At 45.8% G+C, this 21,996-nt stretch overlaps 1 protein-coding gene across 1 annotated transcript in view; it reads right to left on the bottom strand.

Moving 5' to 3' along the window:
• The window catches only part of Ext2 (exostosin glycosyltransferase 2), a 134,649-nt gene that overhangs the window by 58,371 nt on the left and 54,282 nt on the right, over window positions 1-21,996 (bottom strand). Inside the window, exon 8 of the mRNA XM_003465100.5 lies at window positions 6,962-7,093. Within this exon, the coding sequence (XP_003465148.1) occupies window positions 6,962-7,093 (132 nt within the window). The remainder of the gene's footprint in view (window positions 1-6,961; window positions 7,094-21,996) is intronic.

Here is a 21,996-nt window from a genome sequence, read left to right as displayed (position 1 = left end):
ACAGAGTCCCCTGAAACAAAAAGAAAGGAAGGGGATGCACTGGGAAGTGACAGTGCCGAAGGCGACTCTGAACCATCATTCCACTCCCTGCCTTCCCACGAGCTGTGTGACCTAAGGCAACAGCTGGATTTTGATTCGTGAAAGTGGATCACAAGTCAGCACGGGAGATGGACTGTACCCAAGAACGTGCATCCACCCAGCACGGGGGCCGTCCCACAGATGGGGGTCAGTCACACGTCAGCTGCTCTACTGGGAAGGCTCCAGATGCTTGTGTGAAAGATCTGCATGATGAGGTCACCCCAGAACCCCTCTCGTCTCTCTTACACATCCTCTCCCTGCAAACCTGGCTCAGGAGTCACCCTGTGCCATTTCCTGCCTGTCTGGAACCGGCCAAGCTCTGCCGCTCTCCACCTGCAGACCAGCCCAGCCTCCCTCGTTCCCAGATTGCTGCTGCTCACCTCAGGCTTCCACGTGAGCTTGCAGAGGAGCAGAGTCCTCCTGGAAGGGTTTAGAATTTGGGATAGGATCCTGGATCACTTGTGCAAACATGATCTGGTAAACATGACACCTTTAAAACAATAGGCTCAACAAAGCTTAAACTTACCTGAACTAAAATTCAAGCTAACATTTCCCAATTCCATACATGTTTGAATGGAATCTAGGCAGTGGGAGGAAGAAGGGTCTGAGAATAGCCAAGAAGGCCTCCTGTGGGGCAGGATAGGCTCTGAAATTCCAGAGAAGCATTCCACAACCTGGACGCTAAGGGGTGATGAGTTGAGTTAAATAGATTGCTAACCTGGTATCTTTTCAACTTAAGAGCTCTACTGCGTACATCTGGGCTGGCGCTTCCTCAGCCTGCAGTGATTTATTGCTTGTTAGTATTTACAGCTGAGTGATACTTTCAGCTGCTTGTACAACCACAGCCGTTGTGAGCGAGGGCCGCCATCTGGTCATCTAAGTACCGGCAGCTGTGAGATCTTCATGCACTAGATGGAGACTGGCCCTGGTCTCTGGATGCCAGCTACATGGGTCAAGAAGAGGACCTGGCTGCGGGGAGAAGGAGAGCCTTCTCCAGACAGTGTGTGAGGAGACAGATAGAAAAATCAAACCCCACATCCAACATGGTCCCCAGATCTGCAGCATCAACACCAAGACTCAGCACTTGGGAACATGCTAGAGATGTAGGTTTGAGACCCCCAGCCAGAGCTAGCCGGTCTGAATGTGGGGGTGGAATGGCAACACTCTGTATTTCTGGAGATTCTGGTGCAGACTAACGTTTGAGAGCCGCTTCCCAGTGGCAGGTAGCCCATATTTTACCCATAGCTCTGATTCCAGGGCTCATGGATGGCACCTGCCAATCAAGCGTGCTTATGCAATACTCTCATCTGGACAGTCTGCTGCCCTTTCTATCTTCGAGCACTGGACACAGAATGAGGCTTCTGGATGTCTATATTCACAGTCCTTACCTGACGCTTTGCAGCTAAGAGTCCGCTCTGACTAGATCTCATTGAATAAACTTTTGTTTTCCCACCTAACTCTTACACTGGGTACAACAATTTGTCTTACATCATTTCCCCAAATTTCTCACTCATTTTTATTAACGGCCATGAGAACCCATCTTTAGCTCCCTTTTCTGTTCCACGTATGATACGGTAAGTACAGAAAATAAAAATTGGGAGTGTTATTGTTAGCGTTATGCTAATGACAAACTTGAAAAAATCTGAGTGTGTATCAGAGTCCATAAAATGACTGCTATGCCAGGGTATAAAATCGCACTGTCAGCAACTAACAGGGAAATAGCCCATTCTACATCATTTAAAAACTGCATTATACTTGATTATTAAAAATTGTCAGGATTGAAGGTGACACACAGAAAAGATCCCAAGCTTCATAGCTTAACACTCACCTGCCTCAGCCTCCATCTTCCTGCCTCTGGCCACACCTGGCAGAGGCCCAGGAGTGAGCCTGGCCAACCTGGCCAGCCCCAGATGCAAGGATGAAATCTGCAAGGCCAGCAACGGCAACACAGTTAGCAGGGAAGTGAGAGTGGAGGCTTAGGGAGAAAACACAGCTTTGCTAATGGGTGCAATTACAAGAAGGGAAAGATGAAGAGAAACAGAAAAGGTGAAAAGAAAATACAAGCACCCATGGTGAAGAGCTAAGAAAATTATAGACAAAAACACGCAGGCTTCTCCTCATAAAGAACCTTAAGCTGGTGAGAGATTCCTTCCACAGAGCCAATTCATTCGACATCAAGGGCCAATTTCCTCAATGTGACACATCCCAGGGGCTCAGAAACTACACCCAAGTGACTGTGGCAAGCGCTTCCAAGTTCTCAGGGCGTGGCACAGCGTGTGCCTCCTTTTCTGGACAGCCAGGCCTCTGGTGACACAAACTTTGCAAGACCAACCTGCACTGTCTTGTCACCCACAGACCGAGGTGCTTTTACGTTACATGAGGGCACTGCAGCCGTCTCAGTCTGGCTGAAACGGGACTCTGGCTCCTGCCTCTTGCTCCCCAGGAGAGCAGGCTCAGGGTGCAGCTGGAAAACTCAGGTTTACTGTAACCCGCACCTCCTCCCACCTTGGGGTCTGGTACTGGGAATTCGGTGGAATCTAGAGAGGATCCCCTGCAGGTCAGCACAGAAGGTCTGCTCTATAGTGCCAAGAGGAGAGAGGAGCCTCCAGCAATAAATCATCCCCCCTCAGGCCTCCTGTCTGTTGCTTTCCCTGAAGATGCAGAAATACACAGCCTGCTGTTTTAAATCAGGGCTCTTGTCTGACCTCCTAGTGATGTGACAGATACCAATGTACCCTCAAAAGGAGTATTTAAGAATGAGTTAAAGGAAAAATACAGACTTTTCTAGTCTATGTTTTCCAGTCACATTTCTTCATTCATGTTTTCAGGCTCGTTCTCAAATTAACGAGGAATTTAGCACTTTGACCATTTTGTCCTAAACCAAAGCGTATCTATTTCCAAACTGCAAAACTTCCCAGATTCTCGTAATCTATGTTCTTATAAAAGAGAACTCAGATTCCAACCGTTATTGTTCTTAAAGCTCTCTTAGTGCATGAGCTGAAGACGCAGGAGGAAGCCCCGCTATTCCCACACTTTCTGCCCGGCTCAGGGGCACCACGCCTGTCTGCATTCTCCCACGCAGGAACACACAGTATTCCTTGGCTCAGACTTGTACCGCATGCTGGGAACAGGAGTAATGTTTCAGCTCAGAGGAGGCGCCACGGCTCCCACAGAGCTTCCTAGGCAAAGTGAGGCCACTCGTAGGAAGTGGACCCGGCTCCTACTTGTTATACAACTTGCCAGTTACATGCCCGGAGACAAGAGCTAGGTACTGTGAGCCTCATTACGGCCACTTTACAGACGAGCCAGAATCACTCTCCCTACCTTCCCAGCAGAGGAAGGGTCGAATTAAATAATGGATGTCACGATGGCATGTGCATGAATTTTGGCTCAAATCCTTGGACTTCAACCTTTCTTCCTCCATCCTTCCCTTTTTCTGTCCCTTTTTTTCTTCTTTTTACATCATGGGCCTCTTGTCTAAATTCAATGACCATAGGTATTATAAGGGATTTCAAGACAACTCAAGAGATGTCTTTAAGCTGCCTAAAAGTTTACAGGAAAAGAAACACAGACAACATGCTCTAGGATTTGCAAGGAGATCACGGCAGCTTCCTGTGTAGGGGTCAGGATGAGTCAGGGAGGAAGGGGCATCTGAGCAGGCCAAGATGTCGACACATGGAGTTGATGGTGAAGAAAGGGATGCTGGGAAAGAACCAAGGGTCACAATGGGGCAGAGAGGCCGACATGGGGTACGCACAGGAAGGAAGCAGCTAGAACTCCCTGAAAGGAGAAGGGAGAGACAGCTAGAAAGGTACACTGGACCAGATGGGAAGCCCTGCAGGTAGAGGGAGTTTGGGCCCCAATACCCACCTCAGCCATGACCCTGAGCACCTCAATTCCCTGTCTAGCTAAAAATATTAAGCCACACAGCATGCCTCTGTTTTCCTGTGTTCCCCGCACGCTCACCAGTTAGACCAGCCAGTCCTCCCAGTCATCCATTATCTCTCCCTTGGGTTCCTGAAATGATCTATGGCCTCTGGTCTTGTCCCACTACCGTGCAGAATCTGCTCTCCACACTGGTGTGGCACAGGTAGATCTTAAATGCGATCTTACCATGTTACTCCCTGTGTAAGACGCTGCAGTGGTTTCCTATTACCAGAGATAACACTCTGATACCTTGGGTAAGATGCCAAGTGTGCTGTGATCTGGCCCTCACCAGGCCCCATCCTCTCTCGTCCTGCCACACTGAGCTCCTTGCTATTCCTAAACCACTTGGTCTCTTATGCATCTGTGCCTTCAAGGGATTCCTTCTGCGTGAAACCAAACATTCGCCCTTCCTCCAACTGGACAGGACTGGTCTTCTCTTTCAGATCCCTATTTAATGTTGTCCTGTGTGGAGGTTAACCTTAACTAAGTCAACCTGAATGGCTTCAGAAACACCTGGGAGACCAGTAACACACGCTTCTGGGTGCATCTAGATAGGACATAGAGGCATAAGCTTGGGGACTATATGGTCTCTGGTCCCTTCCTTTATGGTACTGTCCCTGGCTCTGCTGAACTAAGCATTTTGCTCTGCCACGCCCTCCTGCCATAAGGTTTCTGCCTTGTGGCCAGCCAACTATAGACTGAATCCTTACAAACTGTGAGCAAAGTTAAACCTCTTCTTTAAGCCATGGACGTTGGGTTCTGTGTCTTAGCAATAGGAAACCGGATATGTATTCTGGAAGTGCTAGCCAATGGAATTAGATAAAAGAAACAAAATTAGCATTTGTAGGTGTGACTGGTTATCCAGAAAATATAAGAGCAAGAAAGTGAAGCAACTGAGAGCTCCATAAGAGTAGTTATAAGATTAATTAATCTATCTTTAAATACATGCTAACCATTCAGAAATCATGTCTGAAAATGTTCCTTAATCAGAGCATAAGACAAAAAACAGTAAGGGGAAATTGCTTTAAAAACATATCAGGACTTGTGAAGAACTTATATAAAGAAAGGTTTTAAATTCTACTAGAAAGACAGATCTGCCAGATGGCAAGACTCCACACAGTGTAAGTTCCCAGAAAGCACGGGTCCTTTGCTGCTTCACTCACTGCTGATGATACTGTAAAGGTACCAAGGACACTGCCAAAAACAATCTAAAAATTTAATGAGTGATTAACCAAAATACAAACAAGGTTTGCAGGGAAGGCATCAGCCTTGCACTTGAAAACTACAGAGCAAAGGGTGTTTTTCATCTAAGGACATCAGCAAAAATTCAAATATGTAAGGTTACCGATGTATGAAAAATCAGATCATCCAAAATGTTATTCATGGAGCAGCAGTCTTTTGAAAGAGCAATTTGCTTCTATCAACATTCAAAATGTGTATTTTTTGATTAAAGAACTTTTCAATCAAAGTGTGTTTTCTTTAAGCAGCTTCTCACCTGCAATTAATTATATAGATATAGCCACACAATTATGTGAAAACATGTCAGAACTGTACTGTTGGCAAACAGAAAAAAGGAAGCAGTCTAAATGTCTATCAATAATGGAGCTATCACGTAAGCTTCACCCACACAATGGAATACTATATAGCCATCCTCAAGCCAGAGGTACATCTATGCAGAAAAAATGGAGTTTACCATCTACTGTTCAAGGGCAAAGGGCAAAGTGTGGAGAAATATAAGCCATAAGATCCTATTTCTAAGTTATATACTTAACAAACAGAAACATTCTGGAAGGTCACCTTTGGTGATGGATTCAAGGAGGAAACGTCACCTCCATAAACCAGAAAGATGCTTGCTGCTATCTTGTCACATGCGGATTTCTGTGCCCTCTTCAGAAGTGTCCGAGTGAGGAGAAGTGAGGGCCCTGCGTGCCCACAGCCCTCTGGACATCAGTGGGTTACAAGACTGACACGAGCAGTGATGTCCCTGCCGGATTTCCAGGTAGTGGAAGGGAGGGTAGGAGGGAGGGAAAGGAGGAGAGGTGAGGGGAGGGGGGGAGTGGGGGTGTGGCAGGAAAGAGAAAAAGGGGCCTGCCGGGAGACTAACCAGGTAGCAGCATACAGTGCCAGGTAAAAAGCCAGACTCGGAAGCACAGAGGGCGAGACCAGGGTGGAGACGGGAGGCGACCCGGATGGAGAATGAAGAAGATCCAGCTCTCTGATCTGGAAGCTCAGGGTCTGTGACCTGCAGGGGCTGGTATACTTCAGAGCAGCCAGGAAGCTGCAAGTGCCAGCCTCACAGTGTCAACCTTAAAATGACACGGTGCCTGGGGACTCCTCCAGGTGAGGAGGAAGCCCTGGGGGCAGCCTCGGACTGTGGCCTCCTTCTGGAGGCCACACTGGAAACCCAGCTGGTCCGGAACAAGTGACTGTGGCCGTTTCCACTTCCTCCTGTCACTTTCGCTTACTACTTTCCTTGCAGGGTGTTGGGAACAGGGTTAACACATTTAAAACAGTGCAATCGCTGGCAAGGCAGGCACCAAAAATAAACTTGTGCTTGTTTTTCTACGGGGCAGTGCTGGGGATTGAACCCCAGGCCTCAAGTATGCTAGGCAAGCGCCCTACCACAGAGATACATCCCAAGCCCTAAAAATAAGCTTATTATTAAGTTGCCTGCAGAACTTGGTTGGGAGTTCTAAGTGCCACAACCACAGAAGTTGTTGGGAAGTCTGATTCTTAAGGAGACTCCTGCCTCCCCACTTATCTTGGCAATAAATAACCCGGCTGTCTCCCCAAGCATACTATAAACAACCAGGGAGCTGGTGCTTCTGTATTTCCTCCTCCTGTAGAATTCCAAAGTTAAGCTACCCTCAGTGTGCCCCAAGGATAAAAAGCCCTCTCTGATCTCATCTTTAAAGATGAGCTGTACCACCCGTGGGCAGCACCAGAGCCCACTCACCACTGCCGGAGGGTCGTTCCACTCTTCGTAGGAGATGGCAGCGTACGGGTAGATGCGGTCATTGATGATCTGCAGCGTGGCCAGGGCTATGGCTTTGATGGACTGGAAGTACGCTTCCCAGAACCAGCGCGCCTGTGAGGAGAGCAACACTGCGTAAGTGGGCCAGCGAGCGAGACAGGGCGGGGAACAAGCTGTCAATCACACTACCCACGCCTGGTCTGGGGAGCTCCTTTATTCCCAAAGACGGAGTTACTGTGGTGATGGAGAGGGGTCTGGGACAGGCGCCTAGGTTCATGCATGCAAGAAACAAAAGCAACGGTAAGGAGACGGCTGCCAAGTTTATGAAGGTGACAGGACCTGCGAAAGGAAAATAGCACGAGTGCTGAGGGCATAAGATGGAGGGTTTAAATTGCTGAGCCAGTTTTGGGGCACCTCCCATTGGGCCTCCCAGAGCAGGACTGACAGCATGGTGGACAGGACGCCAAGTCAGGTCAGCTGCATCTAATGCCCACGTCCTTCCCATAATGCACTCTGTTGGATACGCAGTCACCTGGAGCCTTCAATAAGCTCCAGGTGAAGAAAGGTTACGGGTGGGGGGGGGTCCCTGGGGCACCTGTGTCCTGCTTTGCAGTTCTGGGGTTTTCCACAGCAGGCTTAGTTTTTTCTTTTTTCTCTTTCTCTGTGTAGTAGACCTTAGGACAAGGGTGGGGGGTAGTTTGGTCCTACGGTGTCCTGCAGGCTCAGGGGAGGAGGGGAGGGGTCCCTTAGCTCCGGCTGTACTATCAATATTAACAGTGTACTAGGGGAAATGCCCCTCTTGTCCAGGCCAAGGCCCCAGTGAGGTGCACCCATCAAATGCAGTAGGAAGTGAAGGGTAGCAAGTGAAAAACACAACAGGTTCAACTGAAATAAAAAGAAACCCCGTGCTGATGCAAACACCGCACTGGTTTGTATTACAGCAAGTTTAGAGTGGATTTTTACTCATGCACCTACTACCCAGCTAGAGAACACTCCAGCACCCCCAGGAGAACCCCGGGCCACTTCCCGGCCAGGACCTCACCCCACTACTCTGGTGTTTCATGTGCTCACTCTTGAATTCCATGCAAGTGGAACGCATCCATTTTTACTCTCTCCAGTTTGATTTCTTTGGCTCAACAACATTTAAATCAGGTTTTGGTATCAAGATTATGCTGCCCTCACAGATTGAGTTGAGAAGTGTTCCTTTCTTTTTCTATTTCTTGAGAAATTTTATGCAAAACTGGATTTATTTTTTCCCTGAAAAGTTTTAGGATTCGTTTGAGAAGCCATTGGGGTATCTTTTTGTGTATGAAGATTTCAAACTATCGATTTTTCTTTCATAGACATCAGGTAATACATACTCTTGTGTGTGTCAATTTTTTAAATTGTGCTTTTCAGGGAATATGTTCATTTCATCTAAATATTAAATTTAATGTAACAAAATTGCATATTAACATTCATTTAATGTCTGTAGAATCTGTAGTAACCCACTCCTTTTCATTCCTGAAATTGTTAATCTAAGTTTTCCCTTTATGCTTAGTCTTCATCAATTTTGTGAATCTTTTTCAAAAAAACATCTTTTGATTGTGTTGGCTTTCTCTATCATGTATCTCCCCTTCCCATTTTGTGAATTTCTGCTTATTTCTGTCCTTTCTACTTTAGAAGAGCTTAATTTTGCTTTCAGCTTCTTCAGATGGAAGTTTAAATCAATAAATTCACCTTGTGTGTGTTTCTAATTCATGTATTTAAAGCTGTAAATTTCCCTCTATATATTAAATGTATCCATGCACTTATATATCATTTTTATTATCATTTATTTAAAATAGTCTGCATTCCATGTCTTTGACTTTCAGGTCATTAATTTTTAATTTTATTTTTATTAGTACATGATTACCTTCATTGTGAAAACTTGATATCTGTATATAACACACATTTTAAAAACTTTCTGTCTGTGTGGGCATGTAACTGCATCTATGATTATGTACATCAGTACATAAATCTCCCCAATTTTTACTTTCAAATTTGTACCCTCAAAGTTTGTCAGAGAAAATCTCTGAGCAGAGAAAATCTCTCTCTGCTGCTTAGCACTCCGCCATCTTCCCGGAAGTACCCACCATTATCAGAAAACACGCTCAGAGCTCAGAGCAGATGGGCACTGACTCAGTCCCGCTCTTGAGTTTTCTCAGAAGGCCACTCCCACTCTGAGGAGTGGACTGTCACTGTCTTCCCTACTTCTGTGTGTCCTGCTCAACTCTTCACGATATAAAGAGCCTGGTGCAGAAAATGTGGTCTAATGTACAAGCTATTCAGCTGTATTTGATTTGTCAATTTTGTTTTTTGGTGCTGGGGATGGAGCACCCCAGCCAGGCCTTTTAAACAGCAGATATTATAACTTTTCTTCTATTTCTTGAATAGTCAGCTAATGAGTGGGAGGGAGCTCCAATAGTTGAATCACCTGTGGGTCTTCTACTGTCTACTTTTTCTCTTCAGTTTGGCCCCTTGATTTCAATTTCTAGTGTACATCTTACTTTTTTACTGGTACCAGACATCCTGTTTAAAACTGTAGGGCTTCTGGATGGCCCAGGGAGCCTCCCTCCTAAAGGCATAACACAATCCTGTGGCAGGCACGGAGGGTGCAGTAAGGCCACCTGATTCCTTCAGCTGCTCCTTACTCCTAAACAGTGGGCCTCTGGACTCCAATGAAAGGATGGGGCATCCTCGGGGAACCCCACCTGCTCAGGCCTTGCACACCAGCCTTTATTTCCCAGTGCTCTGAGGCTGCTGAAACGTCTGTGCTGCTCACTAGCTTCTGGCTGCTGCTTCCTGCAGGCTCCAGGGTCTGCCTCCAGCTGTGTGCATTCAGGGAAGACTGTGGCCCCTTCCAGCCCCACTGTGGTTTTCTCTTTTCTAAAAGTTTGCTTCTCAAATCCTAATCTGCAAGCTGCATAGGACTGGGGCTCTCTGCTAGGACTGTATCCCCAGAGCTGTGAAGTGGAAAGTATCCACAGGGAGAACGCCACGGTGAACTTGAAGCTCACTTCTATGCCATGCCTCTTGGGAAACGGTGTCCCTCAAGTAAAGCCACACTGGGTGCTTGTCGCTCTATGTACGCAGGTGTCTTATCTATTCTGATAAATTTAATGCCCTCCCCTTCTCTCCCTCTCTGGTACTAGGGAGCAAATCCAGGGGCATTCTTCCCAGCCCTTTTTAAATTCATACAGAGTCTAGCTAAATTCCCAGGGCTGGCCTTGCACTTTTGATCCTCCTGCTTCAGCCTCCCAAAGAACAGGGATTGCATGTGCCACCTGACCCAGCTTTTTTAGACAAGGACATTGTTGTAATCACGGTTTACAAAGGAAAAGGTTAAATACAGGACACAATTTATAGCATTATTTTACAATAGTCACCCAAAGGGTCAAATGTAAAAGAATGCAGGAGATCTGACCACACCCTAGAGATCCAAAGAATCCAGCAGAGAGCCTGGATCCCATGGCAGTGTCCTTCAGCCCAGCTGAAGACCTGGAGCTTATGGCCACGTCCTCCTGAGTCCAGCTGGAGGCCTAGAGCTCATGACAATGTCTCATGCAGGTCTGTATCAAGGACCTGCGCTGCGAAGCCCCAAAGGTCAGTGGTGTCAGCACAAGCGGGACTGAAGGATCTTGCCAGCAGCTGAGGAATCTGCACTGTAGCCATTACGTTTAAGGTAAGCAGCAGAGCTCCCCCGAAAAGAACCACAGCCATTCTCAGTGACAGTGAGAACCATGCTCCTCCAACAATGAAAACCCCCAAGTACATATCAGGAAAGTCAGCACAACAAGCTTCTCCAGGAGAATCAACAGCACACCATCTTCCCCTCCGATTCTTGTTATGCTGTTGACAACAATCCTCACGGGGGCCTTCTACACCTGGCACCACACTGATTCAGCTTGGCTGGGTGTGGCAAGTTGGCCATTAGTTAACCCACCACAGGCATTATTCCAATAACAGTTACCCAACTGTGGTCCAATAAGGTCTGTTGAAAGATGGTTACTTAGCTAGCAGAGGTTAATGCTGGCTTAGACAGGCCATGAGCAACTTCAATCGGATCTATTAACCTGCTCAAAACCAGAGGGCTTGTGCATGGTGTGGGACACTGGAAATTTAACACACAGAAAGTAGGGAGAGGAAAAAAGGAGTTTCAGTCTAGATGTGCCAAGGTGACTGTTTCTCAGTCAGTGCCGAGGGTGCCTTTGGAGTTGTGTGACTTGCACTCTCTACGCTAACTCTGAGAAGAAGAATCCTCCCCACTGGAAAAGCAGAACAGCAGGCGTTGTTCACAAGGGCATGTGGCTCACACGTGCTGTCCCGAAGCTGCCTCCTGGGCACAGCTGGCCGGCCGCCTGCTGCTGCTTCCTGGACATGTCCTCCTCACTGCAATTGAATTCCTGCTTCAGCTCATTCTGCTGCTCTCCCTCCCACCAACCAGACAAAATATTTACAGTCCGTGAACCTGAAAGAACTTGTCTTCTCTATGAAGCCTTTATGCTCCCTTCAAATACCAGCAGTGTCCTTCCTGAAACACCCGCATCCTTGAAGCCTTTCCGCTCAGCGGAGTCTATCCCAGGCTGCTCTGAGATGCGCTCTGTGGCTGCGGCAACCCTGCCTTTCTCCAACTTTGGCAGAAAGACCCCTCCCCTTTTTGCATCCTTTGCAAATGTTAAGCGTGTTTCACCTGCTACAACGCACTTTTAAGTCCTTCATCTCACCGCTTTGTAACCACTTACTGTTTATTGGGAGCAAACACAAGCTTCGTTTTATATGGGATACAAAGATATTGAGTGGAACGTCCAACTTGTAATTCCTGACTCTCAATTCAGACCTTCTGCTCTTTCTGGAGTATTATAAGGATCAGTACAGAGTAAGTTTCAGGGGAAATGGAGCAATAGAAAAATTTACTAAGCACCAGAATCCACACATAAACACACATATATCCTGAATACTTTCTTTTCTTTCCAAATAGGCCCATCATATTTTTAAATTTTAAATGATACTCAAATGAAACCAGACTCCAATTTAAGCATGCCCAGAACTGCATGCTCACAGGTAGTCTAGGGGAGAACAGGCTTGGGGGTTCAGGGAATGCAGTGACGGTAGCAAATCACCCAGAAGACCAGCCAAAGGCACACCTATGGGGCTGAGCTTCTACTGCAAGATGTCTGCAGTCATCTCTCCCCATCTGCTAACAGCAACTGACTTGGAAAGGAAGTGAGCGCTGCCAATAATTACAGCTCGAGTATCTTGGGCTGAGCACAAGTGAGCTTCTTGGGCTTAATTGTTTCTGCAGGACCTCTGCGACTCCTTGAAGTATTCAGAGGCATGGTAATTTACATCCCCTCCAGGACACTGTGTCAGCTACTTGTCCGCAGAGAGGAAGGAGTTTGCAGCTATGCTGGCAGTGCACGAAAGCGCCTCTGTTCTCATCGAGAGAGTGAAGGCAAAGAAATGTTTATTATGTTCACCCTCACCCCTCTCGACTCCCCAAAGCCATGAGTCACATTTATAGCTACCTAAGAAGTCTGAATGAGGGATTCTTCAGCAGCTATGCAAACTCCCCAGCGCTCTTAGCTGTGACAACCATGGCTGAAGAGACACGGCGGCAGCTTAGTGTCACAGATGCAGAGGTCACACCAACGTGACCTCGAGCAAAGCATTCACGCTGTGCTGGCTGGACACAAATCACTGTGATCTTAAAACACGCAGATTTCACAGTGTAAAAACTACAAAATTCCTACAAGATTCAAATGGAAGCTCCTGGAGGGCAGGCATGGGTCAACTTAAACTATCAAGTCAACAGGGACTTCAAACTGAAATTGCCACTTCAGTTTATACACTAATGTCTGATTTTTAGGAATGCAAAGTCCATAGGGTTGACGTGACAAGAAACTTAAAGTGAAGATGATTTGGTGTTGTGGAAGAAACAAAAAAATCAATGACATGTCCCTTGCAGTTTAGCATGTAGTTTCTGAGAATGCAGACAGTCTGCCCCAGAGTGGGGAGACCTCTATTTTGCTCCCCACTGAACCTCCACCCTTCAGCCCAGAACCTGGCTGAAGTGTAGGCAGGAAAGGTGAATCTGCCTAATGACACTCCTCACGGGCACCACTGGCATCCCCAAGCTTGCCCACAACTTCTAAGTACTGATCTGTGACAGCCACCAGTCAATAAGGAAGCCCCATCTGCAATACTGACTTTCCACAGGTGGACAGTGGGCAACAGGTTGAGGAAGGACAAGGATGACGTGCTCACTGGAGGCACAGCCACACGGCAATGGGACTAAGAAGGTCCCGTATATTATGCTGGGACAGGAAAGGGAGGAAGGGAGAAGTGGAAATTGGAGGGGGGGGGGGGGAGATGCACTGTTTAAATTATGCCATGCAAGCAGGCTAGCTAAAAATGGCCAAGATAGCCATCCAGGAGGCAGAGACTGTCTTTCTATCTGTCTGTCCGTCCATCCATCTATCCATACATATAAGTACTCAGTACATCCCTCAAGTAGTCCCAGAGCACCTAGCATCCAAGAATAACTCCCTGTGGCCTTCGGGGACTCCGTCAGCCTGGCACTGCCCTTCACTCACACCCCCTGGACGGGACCCAGGTTGATGGGCTTCATTTTGGATACTAAAGGATTTTCCAAGGAAACCCACAGAATAGAGCAAAGACATAATCCAGCCAGCCGAGCTTCTGTCCCAGTTTCCGAGCGCTCATACACTCCCAACACCTGACAATGGCCTGCACTGGGCTTCGGCTCTGCTCCATTCCTTCCTCCCAGTCCACCAGCTGCTCACAACAGAAAAGAGTCCCTCTGCTCAGGATGAGGAAAGCCACAAGAGGACGTGGCCTCCACCACAGCAAGGAGCAAAAGCCACCAAGAACATCATAACTTGCTGGGCTTATCAGAGGCAATCAGGAGAGACAAACTTCAAAAGGTGAGTGGCCTCTCTGGGTTAGCCTGTTTCTAGCACCCTATCTGAGACAGCTTACAGCGTAAAAAGATTGATTTTTGGTTCATTGTTTGGGAGGGCCCAGGCCCTGCTCAGCTGACCCCATTGCTTTGGTCTGTGCCTGGGCAGCACATTGTGGTAGAGAGCAAGGGGAACAGAACCACATGCCCCTCAGGGCCAGGAAGTGAAAGAAAGAGAAAAGAATCAGGCCCACTCTCCTTCAAGGACCACCTTCAATGACCTGGAGACCTCCAATCCTTCCACACAGGGCTTCTGGGGGGCCCTTACTGAAACTACCGCACTCCCCATGGAGAGATGGCCACAGAGTACTTCAGCTCTGGAGGACACACGAGGCAGCTGCCATAAAGCAGCTAAAGAAAACAGCTTTTAATGGGTTTTTAAAGCGATGTGCACCATCAGGACAGTTCCTGAGAAAGATCAGGTGCTCTGCTTCTTGGGCTCTGTGTCATTAAAGCAGAATTCTTAAAGCACTTGGGGGAGCAGAAGAAAACCATCCCCTTCCCAAATCCAGACACAGACCCACAGCCTTCAGGAGAGGAGCAAAAAGCCCAGCTGCCAGTAGAGAAGCAGAATCTTTCCGGCTCCAGCCACTGGCCCTGAGGGAGAGATCCAAACCAAGGCTTCTGCTCCCAAGGTGGGCGTGGGGGTCAGGAAATTCCCCACCGCAGCAGAAGCCCTGCACAATGTTAACTGCTGTGGTGGACGGGCACCCTCCCACCACCAATCCCTGCACAGGTATCTTGTGCACTAGCATGACAGCCACCTGCCCTAATACAGGTGGGAGCACTGGCCCAGGCCTAGACCCTGCATGGACACAGTGCAAGGGCAGGAAACCCTCTCTAGCCTGAGACCCTCCACAGATCCACAGATGAAAGGTCATACGAGCTGTCGCAGGGTAGGAGCAGGAATGCTGAGCAAACACTATGTGGTGGCCCCAGCCAAAGGACTCAAGACTGAGACTGGAGGGGGCAGAGATGACCACTGCCCCAGCTAAACCCCTACCAGACAAACCAAGCACCAAACCCAGCCTGCATAGAGAGTGCAGAGAGAGGCGAGAGTGGAGAGCCAGTGGGACCCCTGCAGAGAACTCCAGTGGGCTGGGCTCACGCTAGGCACAAGGATGGAGCAGGCTTGGGCTTGATTTTTTGCCACACTGGGGACTGAGCCTAGGGCCTCATGCACGCACTGCACCGCTGAGCTGTGTCCCCAGTCCCTTTTGAAAAAATTTTAATTTGAGATAAGGTCTTACTAAGTTGCTCAGGCTGGCCTCAAACTTGTGATCCTTATGCCTCAGCCTCCCAAGTATCTGAGAGCACGGCATGTGCGACCATGCCTGACTACACTGTTTATTTTGCTCAAGACTGCTTTGGCTATTTGGCATCATTTGTGGGTCCATATGAATTTTAGGGGCTTCCGCCTATTTTTGTAGCATTGATATTTCGAGGGATTGCATTGACTATGTAGCTTACTTGGGACAGTTGTCTTATTTTACTCTTGTGTCTCTTTGTGGGTAATTTCTGATTTCTCCCCCAAGCCCATGTCAGCTGTATCCAGGGGACTGATGATGCTGTTGATGGAATTCCTCAACTGTAATGCCGTGTTTTCCATTTCTACTTTTGTACCTCCCTTTTCTCTCCTGTAAATTCTCATCTGTTCACACAGTTGTTCACTTCTCCCACTGGATCCTTTCCAGATGAAATCTATTTTCAGTTTCCTGTCGAATAGTTTCAACTCGGTCATCTTTAGGTCTGCTTCTATCGACAGCTTTGTCTTCTGACAATACAATGCTTTCTTCTGTCTGAATAAGTAATGGACATTGTGCACAGGAAATCAAAGAGACTGAGCAATGCCCAGCAAAAAACAAACCTGTGCTTCAGGGCTGCCCACCCGCCACCCTTCGGCCCGGCTTACGATTCTGCATACTGCGGACTCTGTGTTCTCAGTAATTAGGGGTTAATATTCAGAATATTTAAGAAACTAAATAATAACCCTCCCCCAAATAATTCAGTTTAAAACTAGGCAGAAGACCTGAATGTCTCAGAAGAAGATGTATAAATGGGGCAGTGCTAAGGTTCAGTGGCAGAGCACTTGCCTAACATAGGTGCCATCCTGGGTCACCCTCAGCACACTAAGTATAAATGGCTAACAAGTATATGAAAAAATAATGGACATCAGCAACAACCATCAGAGAATGCAAATCGAGACCCCAGTGAGAGATTGTCTCCCCACTCCCCTACCCTGGTTAGAATGGGAGAGTGGTTATCAAAAGGACAAAACTATCAAACATTGGTGAGGATGTGGAGAAAGAGGAAATCCTTATACGCTGTTGGTAGGAGTGTACATTAATACAGTCATTATCAACAACAGTATGGAGCCTCCTCAAAAAATTAGAAACAGAACTATAATAGGATCCAGCAATTCCTCTACTGGGTATATATATCCAAAGGAAATGAAATCAGTATGTGGAAGGGACACCTGATCTCCTGAGTTTATTGCAGCATGATTCACAGTAGCCAAGAATTGGAATCAACCTAAGCATCCATCCACAGATAAATGGAGCTTACAAATCTGGTTCTTTCCTCACCACCTGTCATGAAGGTGAGGGCGTAAAGTGCAAGGAGCCTGCCTTCTTTGTGGACAGTCTCATAACAGCCCAGCCCAGGGCTGAGCTCTAAAATCTTTATTTGATAGCCATAAAACTCAATGATGACATAAAATTATACTCTGAGCATTTTTATTTCCAGTTGAGAATTATCGTACATAAGACTTTGTGGCTGTTCATTCTTTTCTACTCCATTACTACAAACATGAAACTTACATGACGACTTACTTAGACATAGAAAGGGAAAAAAGCTCAACCAAACCACGTTACAACAGGAAGGGCCCTCTCACCCAACAAAAGGTACTTTCAAAAAATTGTTTCCACCTGACTCCGCCCTCCAGCTTTCCCGCAACCTCTGCATGTGCCATATGCTGGAACTTGGACCTGCATATGATCTTCCTGGTGTGTTGGCGGCATCTAACTTCCACCATCTAATGTGAGTTAAGCACAGAGAAACTAAATACACCAGTAGGTCACTGTGTCCAATACAAATCCTGAGCCTACAGCAAAGAATTGACCAGACATGTGTGTGCATCCTGGGATGGTGTGCAAGAATCTATCTGTCTCTGTACACACACATCACTCTCGGAGCCCTTGGGGAACCAGGCTAGGCATCCTAATCCCATGAATGGTCTCCCTTCTGTGTGAGCTCAAGCCCCATTAAAGCTTCATTCAGAAGACACTGCTTGCCTCCTCATAATTTCTATGTTGAATTGGATAAAAGATCCCCAAACTGGGCGGGTAACATTATGAGCTTGGACTACTAAGAACTGAGAGCTGGTAACACCAAGAGCAGTGCTTTGTCTTTTTGTGACTGCTGTCTTACCCTGAGCAAAAGAACCCACGGGAGAGTGGCAACACCAAAGCCCGCAGAACCCCTTCTCACAGCCTGGAGGCCCTGTAAGCACATTCTATGCCCACATTACCCTTTTCCCTAGATGAACAGTAAGTTCACAAGCACTGGCATGCCTTGGCTCAGGGGCTCAATGACCACCAACAAGTAGGATTCACTTCCTTTAAAATAAAAAGGGATTTCCAAAGCAAAAAGATTAATATACCTGGGAAACATCAACATGCCACTTTCCATTAATAAAATGTTTATTTTGTTAATTTACTTATACCTGAAATACCTTATGACTGGACCTTTCTTTGCTCCCTTATTTGTGAAGCTATTTAACTTTTTCCCACCACACATATCTTTCTCAAAGTCTCTGATAGATCCCCAAATACTGGTATTATCTGGAACAGTCTTTCCCAGGCCTATCAGTTTCTCCTCTGATTATTTGAACATGGTATTTTCAGAACCCAAACACACGACACTTGCTGGAAATTTACGCAAAGCCACAGGCACTGGTTCACATAAGGGCAGCACCAGAGTTCATTTTACAACTTGCTTGTAGCTGTAATTTTTAAAATCTTTTTATCATCCAGAGTTGTAATTGATTTATTTTTATCTTTTTCTTTTGAAATAGTTTGGGACTTAGAGAACAGCTTTTCCTAATGCTAATATATTGCTATGAGCCAACCACCAGAGAGGTTAACACTGATACAGCTGCAGTAACTAAACCACAAACTTCTTTTTGCTTCTTTAGATTCCCCCAGTTTTTTTTCCTAAAGTCCTTTTTCTGTTCCAAGATGTGATCCAGAATGCCATGATGTGTTTACTTGTCACGTCTGTGCCGTCTCCTCTAACCTGCGACACTTTCTTGACACTCAGAACAGTACCGTTCAGGAAATTCTACAGAACATTCCTCTCTGTTTCAGGCTTTTCTGCTGTTTCCCATGTGTAAATGACGGTCACGGGTGTCAGAGAAGAGTGCACGGGTGAAGGCCCCTTCTCTTCACGTGGTGTCGGGGGCTATGCTGCCGCCAGGACTTGCTGAGGGTGACACAGTGGACTTGGTGCTGTTCCTCAGCAGCCAGTCCCTCTGCGCAGCCTGTGTCCATGAGGACGTAATTAAGCCCTGCCTCCGGCAGAAAGGAGTATCGAATAATCTAGAACAACATTTTTCATGTGCTTTGAAAAGATTAAAAGTTACAAAACTGTATTTGCTGAATATTATCATTTTAAAATCTACCTATGGATATACAGTAAGGCCTTGCATTAAAACCTTTCAACCCACTAGGATTTGTGACAGGTGGAAAACCTAAAAATCTTTTCTTTTGTTCATTAATAACGTCACCAAAGGGGCTGGGGATTTAGCTCAGTGGCATAAGCACCTGCCTTGCAAGCAGGCAGTTGTGAGTTTGATCCCCGGTACCGATAAAAATGAAAAAGACAAAAAAAAAAAAAATAACGTCCACCAAAATAAAAATTCTGACATTTGCCGCTGAAATGGAAACCTGACAATATAGTTCATCATTTAAGAAAATAAAGCATATGTTCACTTTTGTTTACTTTTTATTTTTAATTATTTTTGGCGAGGATCTCACTACATAGTCCAGGCTGGTCTTGCACACACTGCGTCCCTCAGGCTGCCCTCGATCCTCCTGTCTCTGCCTCCCGAGTGCTGGGATCCCAGCACGTGCCACCACACCCAGCAACATGGTCATGTTTTACTTTAAAAACTCTTGATAACTAACATTTACTGAGCCCTCAAATATTTCTGAAATTCATTCCAGTTCTACATTTTAACCTGCTCTGGCATTTACACAAAATTACCACACAAAAATAAAAGTAATCATCCAATTTGATAACATGGAAAGAAATGAAACAAATTTTAAGAACATTACTAGAAATAATGAATATGAAAACAGAAGAAAATAGGAATTTGAAAATAAATTAATCAAAGCACTTCCCATCGATTAGCTATTAAGTGTCATAAAGAACCAGCTAAAAATCTATCAAAGATAAGAAGCAAGTTGTTGACTACAAAATATTTTTACACAAATGAACTTTTATATCTCAACAACACCCAGTGAAGTTTTCCACACACGTGAATCAGTAGCCAAGAAAATCTCCCCAACCTCTCACAGTTCTGATTGCTTGTAGTCTCTGTGATTGACTATCAGTCACCTCCCCACAATTCTTCATCTTTACTATCACAGTCAACTTAAAATACTAAATTTCCCCTCCTCCTGCCAGCAGTGGATGACCGGGTGACACAGTACTTACTGGTCAACGCAGTGTAGTCCCTGGGGCTTGAGTATTCCTGTGCCTAAGGACAGGGCCCTGTTGCAGTGGTGTTCCCCCCGGGCCCTCTCTCTTCTGCCTGCCTGGGGAAGCAAGTGTACTGTGACCGAAAACACAAGGCCAACACCCCGAAGGTGACGGCAGAAACACAGAAAAAAGACTGCTTCTCAGTGTTGTCACGTTGTCACCATACCTGCCCCGGATTATCTGCTTCTAGTTTGCTCTCAGTGTGAGACAAATAGATGTTATTTCTATATGTTAGGGTCAGTGGGTTTCTGTTCTATTAGCAAACTATCTTCCTGATACTCTCCTCGTTTGCAAAGAGCACAACACGGACTTCATTTCCTGAAATATGAAAGCAACCATTTCTTGCAGGTGCTCAGACGACACCTGCAAATGCACCAGCGTCAGCTAACAACATGCAAAGTAATCATGGAACTGAGGGAGGCAGATAATTACAAAATATACATAACAAAATCAACAGGTGTAGTTCACTTCTGTGAGGTCACAAAAGACCGCTATCCATTTCACAATGACAAACACTGACAGCAAAGATCTGAACTTTCTTTAGAGCCAGTTTGTATCCTCCAACCACGCTAATTCACTTGCTCAGTGGTATGTTTGAGAGGTTCTTTGATTTTTGATGTATATAGCAATGTCATGAAAACACTCTTCTTTTTCCCAATATTGGAACTTGACCCTAGGGCAGCGGTGGCAAATCTATGGCACAACAGTTGTTTTTCTTTTAAGACAAAAGATGTTAATATATGAGTTGCTTTTTCTAAACTAAAACCTCAGTTTTGAGGTTTAATTGTAGTGCTGGCACTTTACAGTGAGTAAGTGGGCTTCAGGTCGCTCTCTGGACCCTCCGCTCTGGAAGGTTCACCATCACTGACCGAGGGCTTCACGTGTGCCAGCCAATGCGCTACCACTGAGCCACATCCTCAGCCCTTTATTTTTTACTCTGAGACAGGGTCTTGCTAAGTTGCCCAGGCTGCCCTCGAACTTGTGATCCTTCTGTCTCAGCCTCCTGGGTGGCCGGGATTATAAGCCTGTGCCACCACGACTAGCTTCTAGTTCTAGTATAACTGCTATCTGTAAGGTTTTTATAAATATTCTTTATCAAATTGCAGATGCTTCCTATTCCTCTTCTGCTGAAAAGAATAAGGAATTTTCTCAATAATTAGTGAATTTTATCCACTACATTTTTTCTACATTTAAAAGAATAAAAAAAGAGGAACTGAGATATATCATGTACAGGTACAAATTCTCTGTGATGAAAATGATCATCTAAATGTATCTAAAATGTACCAATAAACTTAATTTTTTAAAAACAGGATGAGAAGAGTTTCTCCTTTACTATCAATGCAATAATTTATACTGATTAAATCCATTCAGTGTTAACCCATTCAGCATTTCTGGTCTTACTTAATAATGCTATCTTTTGTATATATATACTGCTGGATTCATTTTGTTTTGTTTTGCTTAGGACTTTTGCATCTATGTCAATATGACAAAGCTGCCTGACACCACTGATTATTAGATGTACTATTATAACCCTAAGAAAAAGTTTCCAATGAATATATGACATACTCTTAACACTGTGTCAACTATAACACAAACCAGATGGCAGAGAGGTTTTAAATGTGGAAAAATATCAGCCATACAAGCAATTAAATAGCGTATCTGGCCCTCCCAATATGCCTATAATTTACCTATCTCCAATTCACATAGAAGAAAGCCTGGTTCAGAAAGCATCAATAGTAAATTGCTCTGGGTCACAAAGTCTAGAACTCACAGAGGCAGAACTCAGTGGTAGCTTTCCTAACTGTACAGTGCGTGTTTTTCACCGTACTCCTGCCAGCAGGGTAAACCCAGCATGGCAGCAGGCTTTCAATCAGGTCGGGTTTAACCTACCAAGGATTTCCACCAGCATAGAATTCTCTGAATGTCATGAATGAAACAGCACATTTCTCAACCACCTGGCCAAGGCGGAGTCAGTAAGAGCACCACATGTTCAAACAAAGAGAGAGGGTTCTGCCTGGTCTAATGATTAACAACTCCGGTGTGCACAGAGTATAGTCCCAAGGGTGCTGGTCACTGTGTTGTGTTAGGTGGGGGTGCAACAGCTGCACGATAATACATTTAGATTCTTGTCTGTAGACTCAATTTTGGTACCAAAGGACTACGTGAACAGGATAGGTAAGACTAGTTTGGATTCTGCTGCTAGATAATTATAAAAATGTTGACATCTGACTTTTTTAGATCTTCTGTCTATATC

Source organism: Cavia porcellus, unplaced genomic scaffold (genome assembly GCF_034190915.1).
Source record: "Cavia porcellus strain 051 isolate PalLab524CR breed Dunkin Hartley unplaced genomic scaffold, mCavPor4.1 scaffold_17, whole genome shotgun sequence".
NCBI lineage: Eukaryota > Metazoa > Chordata > Mammalia > Rodentia > Caviidae > Cavia > Cavia porcellus.
This window is presented reverse-complemented; position numbering and strand designations above follow the sequence as displayed.